The sequence below is a fragment of the Haliotis rubra genome, unplaced genomic scaffold (genome assembly GCF_003918875.1).
Source record: "Haliotis rubra isolate DU_JTF1 unplaced genomic scaffold, ASM391887v1 Scf155, whole genome shotgun sequence".
Lineage (NCBI taxonomy): Eukaryota > Metazoa > Mollusca > Gastropoda > Lepetellida > Haliotidae > Haliotis > Haliotis rubra.
This window is the reverse complement of record NW_025765503.1, coordinates 136,748-148,817: the sequence shown is the minus strand read 5'-3', so window position 1 is coordinate 148,817 and position 12,070 is coordinate 136,748. Positions and strand designations below refer to the sequence as shown.

The 12,070-nt window shown below is 41.6% G+C and overlaps 1 protein-coding gene across 1 annotated transcript in view; it reads left to right on the top strand.

Moving 5' to 3' along the window:
* The window catches only part of LOC124270790 (sorting nexin-25-like), a 43,560-nt gene extending 33,411 nt beyond the window's left edge, over positions 1–10,149 (top strand). Inside the window, 8 exon segments of the mRNA XM_046705830.1 lie at positions 5,244–5,357; positions 6,145–6,160; positions 6,163–6,274; positions 6,768–6,832; positions 7,510–7,585; positions 8,045–8,229; positions 8,797–8,894; positions 9,498–10,149. Coding sequence (XP_046561786.1) covers positions 5,244–5,357; positions 6,145–6,160; positions 6,163–6,274; positions 6,768–6,832; positions 7,510–7,585; positions 8,045–8,229; positions 8,797–8,894; positions 9,498–9,704 — 873 coding nt within the window. The 3' untranslated portion in view covers positions 9,705–10,149.
* The last annotated feature ends 1,921 nt before the right edge of the window (positions 10,150–12,070 follow it).

Genomic DNA, 12,070 nt, shown 5'->3' with positions numbered 1-12,070 from the left:
ATCTGCCAATTTTTAACACTGGTGTTGGGTTTTACAAATCTTGTTACATTTTTCCCTTGGTGATGGGTTTTATGTGGTGCTGGTTTTTTATTCCCATGTCTCTTGCTTTCTAACCGAGAAGCTCTAGACTAAACTGCCCTTGGAAACTTTGCTGTTCATATTCCGGCATTTCGTTTCTGGGTTTATTGCGGGACCCTTATCTTCACTTCCGAGTAGATTACGGGAAGGAGGGAGGGTGTGTCTCGTTCGTTGCATTAGCGAGGTTTCGCTGGACAAATTTGCATACGTTTAACCCTGACCCTGGCTCATGCCCCCGCCTGATTGGCTTTGGTGGACACGTGACCGGGTAAGTGTGCCTTTTCTGCTATAATTAGCTTGGGAAATTCCACTTCTTGTCGGGGGTGTTTAAGCAGACAGAATGCCGCTCCTGAGATCCGTCTTTAGGAGTCTGTCTTATGCTGCTTATAACTACCCCAAGGAGGAATATATAAAAAAGAATCGAACTAACCTGTAGAGGTTTAAGATTCTTTGAATATATTCCTCCTTGGGGTACGCCCGCCCACCTCCCCGCATTCTGTCTGACTTCGTTCAGCATGGAAAGTGAGGTACGAGGTTACGGTCTAGAGTTACCTGCTCTTGGCTGTAGGGGGCCGGAAGGCCCTGTAAGGGTGGTCTCACAAGACAAAACGTAGTTTTTGTTTTGTAAATATTTTATTCAAATATTGTTACAACTGTCGTAGGGAATTTAAATGGACATTTAAATGCTTATAAGTACCCCAAGGAGGAATATATTCAAAGAATCTTAAACCTCTACAGGTTAGTTCGAATTTACTGAATCCCTCTATGTTGCCCCGTGGTCATCTCCATATCTCTTTGGTGGTAACATAGACAATGTCTCCAAAGAAGTGTCTAAGGACTCTAGAGAGGTACTTATGATTAAGTCCATGGATATGTTAGCTAATGTCATTAAGCAAACATCTATGAGATACTCTGGCAAGTCAAAATTCTCTGGACTACAGAAAGCACGGGACAAGAAATTGGCTACAGCAAAAGGTTCTAAGGAGTCTTTTCGTCGCCCATACAGCAATTTCAGAGGAGGATCAGCAAGAGGCAGGTCATCCAGAGGTTCCCGCACTTATAAACGATGAAGGACAGGTTCGGAACGACTGGAGTCTTCCACCCCCAGCCGTTCCAGTACAACCATCTCAAGTGGGTGGACGCCTTCATCTGCACTGGGAAAACTGGGGATTCCTACAAGATCCATATGTATCCAACATCCTACAGCACGGATATCAAATACAACTAAAGGCCAGGCCTCCGCTGACAGTCATCCCTCCAAGGTTCGACTTCCATCCCTTACAACTACCAAAGTTAAGAGAAGCAGTATCAACACTTTTAACCAAGCAGGCCTTAGAAGTTCTGGATCAAGTAAACATCGAACCAGGTTTCTACTCCCCAGTTTTCCTAGTGCCCAAGAAAAATTCCAGGGAAAAAGTTTCGTCTCATATACAATATGAGCATCTTCAACAGAGACTATCTAAGCAAACCGCCAGCGTTTCGCATGATACACCTACCGCAACTACGGCACTTAATTCGTCCCAGAGACTACATGGCCAGCATAGATCTGCAAGACGCATATCTACACATTCCGATTCATCCAGATTCAAGGAAATATCTCAGATTTATCCTAGACGGAATTCATTACCAATGGAAAGTGCTTCCTTTTGGAATCTCATCGGCCCCCTGGTTATTCACAAGAGTGACGAAACCTATCATCTCATACCTACATCGTCAAGGTCTTCGCAGCGCGTTTTACCTAGACGACGGGATACAAGTGGATCCAGATCCACAGCGTCTCAGACTACAGCTGAACTTTATAATCAAACTACTAACTCAACTAGGATGGTTAGTAAATCTACTCAAGTCAGACCTAGAGCCAACGCAAGATCTGCAATTTCTAGGTATACGATTTCTAACAGCACAGAATCCTATAGTTGTACCGGAGGACCGATGGATCAAGATCCAACAGTCAATCCCACAAGCCTTACTCTCTCCGCTACCACTACGACAGTGGCAGAGCCTATTGGGATTACTCACATCAGCTCAAGACATGACAGTCAGAGGCAGACTACAATTACGCCCGTTGCAAGTCCTCATCAATTCGCATCTCGACGACCCTCTACCGTTCAGTCTACCGGATCACGTCAAACCTCACCTACTATGGTGGACCAAGAGATCGAATGTTGCGAAGGCGTCTCCCTTAATAGAGCCGGAATTGAAAACACATCTCTACGTAGACGCGTCACTACAAGGTTTGGGAGCCCATCTCGCCAACAGGACGGTATCAGGGTTATGGAGCCAACAAGAGAGCAAATTACACATAAATCTGCTAGAGATGCAAGCAGTTGTAAACGCCATAATGCACTGGAGCAACTTACTGAAGAATGCTCAGTTGATGATTCACACAGACAATTCGACAGTGGCGTTTTATGTGAACAAACAAGGCTCAACAAGGTCCCCGAACCTATTGACTCTATGTTTTCAATTGTTCGATTTAATCGACAATCTCAACATACATGTCAGAGCATGTCACATTCCAGGAGCAAAGAATGTAATAGCAGACGCTCTCTCTCGGCCACACCTACCATCGCCGACAGAATGGATGCTCCATACAGAGATATTCGCACAAATTATCAAGGAAATAGGAACTCCACTAATAGACCTATTTGCCACTCGCTTCAACAATCAACTGACAACATTCGTATCGCCAGTTCCAGACCCACTAGCATGGGCAACGGACGCACTAAGCATATCGTGGGAAGGACTCAACGCGTACGCGTTCCCGCCACCAGCGTTAATCCCACAAGTGTTACTCAAAATCAAACAAACTCAGAGCCTCCAAATGATTTTGGTCGCGCCCTACTGGCCAGCGAGAACGTGGTTTCCAACTCTTATTCAAGAAATCGGACAACCAATACTACAACTTCCAAAGTGCCCGAATATGTTAATACATCCGCACACCAAACAAGCGCACGGAAAGCCAGAAACATTCCAACTTCACGTATGGACTGTATTAAGGCGTGTCTAAATAAGAGAGGTTATTCAGCCAGAGCGGCAAAAGCAGTCACGCTTGCCTTGCGTAACTCCACTCGCAACTTATACAATGACAAATGGCACAGTTTTGTCAATTATGCTGCAAAGAAAGGATTTACAGCTAGATATGCTACTCATCCTCAAGTGGCTGACTACTTATGTTATCTACGTCAGACTAAAAATCTAAAAGGCTGAACCTTATCCACTTATCTTGCAGCAATAAGCTCTGTCATAACTATGAGAACGGGTGTCAAGCTAACCAAGACCCCAGAGTTACTCGCCTTACTACGAGCATTCCGATTGGAGGATCAGAAACGCAGATTTCACGCTCCAGCTTGGGATCTAAATATAGTGCTTCGACACCTCACAAGTGAGGCATATGAACCATTAGAATCAACATCGTTCAAATTTCTGACTCAGAAAAACTTTGTTCCTGTTATCTCTAGCTACGGCTGCCAGGATGTCAGAGATTCACGCACTGGATTACGAGAGAACACGCTTTGATGACGTTCATAACATCGTGCATATGGGACTACGTTTGGATTTCATCGCCAAGAACCAGTTACCAGGCCAACCAGACAGGTTATTCCACGTCCCAGCTCTCTCATCTATACTTGGACCTCATGATACGATGGATCTATCACTATGCCCAGTAAGAGCACTGAAAATATATCTCCACCGATCCAAACAGAGGAGACAAAAATTCAAGAGATTATTTATTCCTCTATCAACAGCTACGCAGACTGAAGTCTCACGTACTACTATCTCCATTTGGATCAGAACTGTCATACTACGTGCCTACAAGGCTGCAGGACTCGACCCTCCAAGAGCATCTAATCCACATGAAATTAGAGCGCTAGCATCTACACTTGCTCTTCACGGCAACTGCTCTTTGAATACCATAATGGAGGGCTGTTTTTGGAGATCTGATATGGTGTTTGCCAACCATTATCTGAGAGATATCACCACCGAGGACGTCTCAGGTATTCACCATTTCGGTCCCATGGTCCTCGCACAACAGTTGACAGTTCCTCGGAGAAGATAAGTCAATCTTACAGATTTTACTACTTATCTTAAGCACAGTACTATGGTTGTTATATCATAACAGTATATTAGCTAACAAACTCTACGGAGTTTTTGCTATTATATATTTAGCTTAAGTTTAATCATAATCTTAAGCTCAGTACTATGGTTGTTATATATAACAGTATATTAGCTAACAAACTCTATGAAGTTTATGCTATCATAAGTTGTCAAGCTTAAGTCTAAAAGTTTTAGTCTTAAGCATAGTATTGTCATGTTGTATATACTTTTATTTTATCATAATATGTATATTGTAATAACCCATATATGGCAGCTGATAAGTTAACAGCAGGAATTCATCAATTCAGTGCCTTTATGAAGTTCCCATAAGGGTTATTACAGTCATTACAGTACAAAATCACTAATTATCTAAATCCAAAGTATTCTGTATTCCCACCTCCGTATCCGTAGGATTCTACAAGCAAATAGCATGAGTCAGGATAAGGAAAAATATGTAATTTTCTGAATAAAATTGATATTTTATACTTATCCTGACTCATGAGGTAAGCCCTCCCATCCTCCCCACATAACACTTTGGATTTCCCTGAAAATTCAAGTGTTGGGCTCGCTATATAAGGAGAGAGTGAGGCACATGGCAGGAGGTGGCGCCCTCGTTCCCGCGCTTTTGAGGGGACAGATAACTCGTGGTGAGTACTAATTAGTGATTTTACATTGAAGGGAACTTCAATTGGGAGATACAAGTGTTCCACTGTGTTCGCAAGAAGAAGAAGACAAGCAAGTAGCATGAGTCAGGATAAGTATAAAATATCAATTTTATTCAGAAAATTACATATTTTGACACTGAAAAATATTTACGTACATCAGACAATAATAAGGAAAGTCTTTAATCCTCAACTTAGTAGATACTTCTCTTGCCTTTACTCAACCCTTATACTTGTTTTTAAACACTATCACAAACCGAAGCCCTACTGTATGTACTTCCACCCCTAACCACCAATCCACAAGGTATAATTTGAGACTGTAGTTATTACAGTGAAAACTATGATCTATAATAGACAGAACACAAGAGAACTCATGTTAGCTGTTCTTGTCATTATCGTCCCCAGATTGGGCCATGGCTGAAGAAGAAGGAGCTGCCCAGCGTAGGGATGACCTTCTTCAAATCTATTGATGATGCATTCCGGGAGAAGGCCAAAAAAAGTCTTAATGAGTATCTCGTCGTGAGTACAAATAGCTCTTCTGATCAATTCTGGTTATCTCATAATGATGCTGACAGAATGTCTATTGGCCAGGAACCAAATATTTGTGCCTTTTGAGGACCATATCCAACTTAAAACAAAGTCCTATTCAAAGTACCTGGTAAACCAATGTCCAGCCAAAATGCACATGCACAGATACTTGATGGTTGTTTTTGATTTTGTGTACGAAACGTGAGGAGACATGAGAGCTTGTTTCTATTGAATCATGCACATTCAAAGTTACATCCATAAATAGAATGTGTACATCATTGTGTCTCTTCTCTAAAAAGACGCATTCCTGCGTATGAATACGAACGATAATAAACAATTATGACATCAGCTTGATTATCTGTCGTAGGACAATCAAACTATTGGAGGATGAACTTCAGTTGATAATTGTTGGATGGTGAACTTAAATTGAAAACTGTTGAAGTGATTCAACTGATACTTAGACTTTGTTTAAAGACTGTTTATACCAGTGTAGGAAATAAGGCCTGTCCGACCGCCCTGTCCGATTTCTGACGGACGGTCTTAATTTACAGCTCGCCAGCCCAATTGTCTGGTAAAATTTTTTAGATGTTCCATACATCTGAGTAAATTCACCATATATGGTCTGGTTAAATCCATTTTGACCTGGTAACATTTTGAAGTTACCAGCCCTGATGTCTGGCTGGATTTTTGGCTTATATCATACACTGTTTATACTTATACAAATGCTGTTGAAATATTAAACTCCAATGTCTGCAACAGTTATCTCCCCTGCTTACAGGAAGTGATGAAGGATGAGCGATGACCCAGAGCGAGGCTCTGTACGCCTTCCTCACTCCTTCACCCGAGTGTCTGCTCATACCCTCCACACAGAAGAAGAGCAAGTTCAAGCTAGCCAATCTTATTAAAAGGTCTCATATGTATAATTTATCATTAAAGGTCTTAGATTGTTATTTTGTGGATTGATATTGTAACCAAAGTGACTTTCAATCTGTGTATTTGAAGTAATGTAGCTAAAACCATCATACATCCTTCACCTTGAAGTAATTCCTAAAACTGTCATGAATGGATGATGTTAATACTTTGCCAACAATTATTACAAATGCATTCATTTGAAATTGTTCATTGTTCTATAATGGAGGCGATGGGGTAGCCTAGTGGTTAAAGCGCCTGCTCGCCGCTGAAGACCTGGGTTCAATTACCCACATGAGTACAATAAGCTTGCCCATTTCTGGTGTCCCCGACGTGATATTGCTGGAATATTGCTAAAAGTGGTGTAAAAATGATTTCTCACTCACTCATTTTCTGTAATGATATTAGTTTGTCTCACATTGATGTGTTTATTTGTATGTTTATACATGATGCTTTCTTTTGATATCACTGACACAATGCTTCTACTTCCAGCCTGCCAAACATCCGTCATCAGATGCCCACAGTAGTGATGATGAGTTTCTGTTTCGGGATGAGAGGTATCTATTCCACAAAGTAGAGCAGTTTATTCACACACTAATTTTAAATATTGCAAATCTGCAGAGAAGCAAGTGATCTTCTGAACATCCTGGATGCTGAAATACATAATCTCATTGACTTTTTCAGCAGTGTTATCTCCCTTTTTCTGCTTGTGTCTTGCATCTGAAACTAGAGTCTATGAAACTTCTGTTCAGTCTAGTAATCTCAGCTGAAAATTATTTTCCAAAAACCCCCACCAAATTCTACTGAAAATTATGCTAAGCGCTATGTTGGGCTAGTTGTCTGAACGTTTTTGACAGTGTCCTGTTAGTTTGCCAGATATTTCCATTTCTTTAACAATTCTTTCTCTTAAAAAATGTGCAGAGTTGTATCCCTTGTCCATTCCTGGATCTGATGATCATAGGTGTGAAACCCAGATTTCTCCTGATAACTTCCTTTGTCAGCACCTTTCCCTAACCTTTTGCAGTTTCCAGCACACACTGGTAAATTTCTGATCTGTATAACTTAGTACTGCACCACCCATAAAAATATCAACAATTGACTGTTCCAAACTGTTAATTCAAGTTGTGTGGTAACTGACATGTTGGAGTGTTTCTGCTTTTGCAGCACCAAAGAGGACCACGGTCGCCGGACTCTATCGCCAAGCCTATCTACCTCCTCCATGAATGAGGTGTTTGAGCTGAGGGGACGCTCAAATGGCTGAGGAAGTCCTTCATTTCATTTAGTGAAAATATCTTTGGTAGATCCATTAACAGTAGTAAAAACACGGAACATATTCTAAGACCACCTTGAGTTGATATTCCAGCCTTGGTTCATGGGATTCTCTTTATTAATGGTAGCATGTGAGTGAATGCGGTTTTATGCTGTTTTATCATATTTATTATATTCCTGCAATGTGATGGTGAAGGATTACAAGAAATGGACTTCATACAGTATACCCATTTGAGAAATCTTACCCAGGACTTTGGAGTGATGACAAACACTTTTACCACTGGGCCACCCACCACCCTTTTCTATTAAAGATATATGAGTCACAAGCTGGGAGTAAAAACTTAAATGCTCAGCTGACATGAGGTGAAATATAGAGTAGCCTTGTAGTTATTTTGTTTTGTTTTGCTTAGTTTGATTATATGAAGGATATAATCTAAACATGTTTACAAGTGGAAGTCATGAAGATGTTCTTATATATCCTGACAAGGGTCTGTGTGTTGCAGGCAGCTGCGAGAGACTGTCGACTGGGTGTTCTCCGAGTCCATGGTGATCTACTACTTGAACACGTTCAAGGACTCCATGTGGCCAGAGGGAGAACTTGCGGAGGCTTCTGCACCACGTACTGATGACGAGAAACTCACAACACGGGTAGAGGCCAAACAGAAGATACTGGAGAACATCCCAGGTGAGGAAGGATGCAAAAATCTGTGCATGTTGTGCAACAATACTAATGGTCCAAGTTTGCAATGCTTGTGGTCAAGTGGTCATGTGACTTGGCTTGTCATATCATGGTCCAAGATGGTGTGGATTGGTACTCATGCTCATATCACTGGTTACCTGGCCAGGACTAAATACAGAGCTTATTCCTAATAATGCAATATGTTCTATGCCCAAACATCCATGTGATAACCCCTTATATGAATCTTGATACCAAATTAGTGATTCTCTGCAACAATAATGTTTACAGATGTTGCTTATCATGGTTAAGGAGACTATTGGGTAAAGTCATTTAATAGATCAAACAGTTCATATTTAACTTTATATTTGTATCCAGTTGATGATAGTATTTGTTTAACCAAGACTCAGCAACATTCCAGCTATATGGTGTATCCAGTTGGGGCTGGTTTGGGATGATAATGATAGATGGTGATATGCTTGAGTTTATGATTCCAGTAATATATCCAATCAATGACTCCCATAGCCTAAGATAATTTGTGTTCTGCTAAGTTTTCCTCGAACAAATTGTTGGCAGACTCTGGAAGAACCTGGTGGGTGAGGACAATGCAAGACGGCACCATCAAGATGTTTGAAGCTCTCCAGGATGTCCGCCTCAACAAGCAGCTCTTCTATGTGAGTCATTAATAGGGTTGCTAATATAACCGTTTACCGGTGATTTACCGTTCAGACATGAAAAAACGATCGCATTATGACACGCTGATCGAAAACCGGTATTTTGACATGCATTCGAAAACTCGTAACACTCGGAAATCTTCGGATATTTCCGCTTTTTAAATTGTTCCTTTCCTTTGTTTCCAATTGTCGCAAACATTATTTTACATTTTTTTATTTTGTCATGATTAAAAGTTTTTATTAACTTCAATCAAGCATTGTGATTTTTGTTGTGTTTTTACTTTATAAATTAAGCATTAACTCGACATAATGCATTTTTGTTACAGAAAACTCTTGCAATATATTGCAATACATATCGCGAATACATGCTTTGCATCGCACTTATCGCAATATGAAAATTCCTTTGTAATACCCACCCCTAGTCATTAAGCCTTCTTTCATTGTTCCATGCAATGCAGGACCAGAAATCTATCACATCATTCTCATACCCTGGGATCCAGAACACCAGCAATGATGAAGTTGTGGTGTTAATGCGAAGCGAATGTTTGAAGAACACCAGCAATGATTGAGGTGTGGTGGTTATTATGTATGTTCTGTTTGCAGAACATCATTGAAGTGTTTATGATGGAACTATGCCCGAGGTTGAGAAAATCCGGATCTCGTGTCGACTTCCCTTCAGACGCTTCCAACAGTCAGCACAACCAGTACAGCAGTGTAGACGGAAGCTGCCATCACACTGCTGTCCAGATTCTTCCACCCAGCAAATGTCAAGTCAGCCATATGGGCATTATTCATGATTGTTTTATTTGACCTTCATTGGCAGAGTGGCTTGTCTCCATCTAAATGCCAGTGACTTTCAGTGCAGCTCAAATAATAACTTGTTTCATTGTTCAGTCTGGCTGAAATGAGTGATCCTAGTTACAAAAAGAACCAACAACTCACTGCAACGTTGGCTATTTCTTGCAATATTCATTTATCAAGGTGATTTTAAACTCCACTTGCATCTGTTGATTTTCATTAGCCTTGACCCAGTTCTGTCAGCAATTTCTTTTTGAATTTTAAGCATTTTGTCACAGACTGATGTTCTGATGAACAGCTACTGAGTCATTGTTAGCCATTCACAGGTTGGGATACGCTGTGCTCTTGTGTCATGCATAGATATTAGCTGTGGTCCTAATAGTTGAAATAATTCCTAAGATTGGTCTAACGACTACACGACTGCAATCGATCATGTTTTTTCATAATCAAACACAAACAATTTTGGAACACCTGTTTTCATCAACAATATTTTTCACAAGGTTGGTTTTGTCTGTTACATTTCATAAGCACTACAAGATCGCTCCTTGTCATGATTGAATTTATCTTAAAGACCTACCTGCAAATTTATGTTCCTAACATACTAGTCACCCTTTAAGATGTGAAATTTGTAATGCATTTTAGGCAATTTGCAAAAACTGGAAAAAAATTACATGTTTTTCTATATATTTTTGCATTAACAAACATAACCATGAGATTTTGATAAATGATGCTAACCAATTATTTTCGATGATTGATCCGGTTGTAATGAGCCAATCATCAATATGTGAGATTTTAACCAATTCCCAACACTAAGAGATATGACTGAAATGTTGGTAGTACTGACACATGGTTGTCAGTCAGATATTGAAACGGGCAGTATATAAACTAGTGAGGTCTACATGAATTCTGTGTGGATCATACAGATGATGGAGATGATGATGTAGATGGTGAAGTCATGTTATGGACAATTGTTGTTTACTAACATATTCATGGTGCTAAACCACACAGTAATCAACATTGCTGGATTTGTTGGTTAAAACTAATGACGATGTCCATATGCTGATATTTTGTGCATATGACTGGATTTTGACGATGCCTCTGGTATGACTGTCCAGCAACATCAGTGAATTATTTGATAATTGCTCTATGGAGACAAGCCCACCTTGACATTGTATGACGATATTGGCTGTGTTTAGCTTGATATGCCATTACTGAAACATTCCTATGTCGCTGAGTGTTGTGAATTTAATGTTTTCTGCAACACAGGATATTCATCTGTTAATCTAAAATTTGAATCAGTGATATTTAACTTTTCTGTGATATGTAGTGCTTCGTACATTTGAAGAACTTATTTGAATTCATGAATGTGTGTAAGTCTGTTTTTGTTGACATTGCAAATTACATTGTGATTTAGTTGGTATTCATATGTACAGTAATGTGCCATAATTACCGGTATGTCATAAAATGGCTGCCATGTATGGGCATGTTCTCTTCATTATTCTCCACTTCAACTCTCTTTAAAAACTTTGGAAATGGTGCTTTGACCCCTCAATGTAAGCCTGTATAAATCCAGCTAAATTAATCTCAAGAATGATTTTCCTGACCTCCTCTGAAAACCTTTTCCTTCTCGCCCCTATTTTGTGATGTTGACCATGAACTTGTGTACATGAAACAGATGACGAGAGTTACTCCCCCTACATTACCTGTGACCCCTGAAAATGTACCCTGTGAAATTTGATCCCCCATCATTTTGTACATTGAGATGGGAAAGCCAGGCAGGGAGGGATGGGAAAGCCAGGAGGGGAGGGATGGGAAAGCCAGGCAGGGCGGGGGATCGGAAAGCCAGGGGATGGGAAAGCCAGGCGGGAGGGATGGGAAAGCCAGGCGGGAGGGATGGGAAAGCCAGGCGGGAGGAATGGGAAAGCCAGGCGGGAGGGATGGTGCTTGTATGGGAGGAATGGGAAAGCCAGGCGGGAGGGATGGGTAGGCCAGGCGGGAGGGATGGAAGCCAGGCGGGAGGGATGGGTAAGCTAGGCGCAGGAGGAATGGGAAAGCCAGGCGGGAGGGATGGGTAGGCCAGGGCGGGAGGGATGGAAAGCCAGGCGGGAGGGATGGGTGCCAGGCGGGAGGATGGGTAAGCTTGGGCGGGGAGGAATGGGAAGCCAGGCGGGAGGATGGGTAAGCCAGGCGGGAGGGATGGGAAAGCCAGGCAGGCAGGGATGGAAAGCCAGGCGGGAGGGATGGGTGCCAGGTGGGAGGGATGGGAAAGCCAGGCGGGAGGGATGGGAAAGCGGGAGGAGGATGGGAAAGCCAGGCGGGAGGGATGGGTGCCAGGGCGGGAGGAAATGGGAAAGCCAGGCGGGAGGGATGGGAAAGCC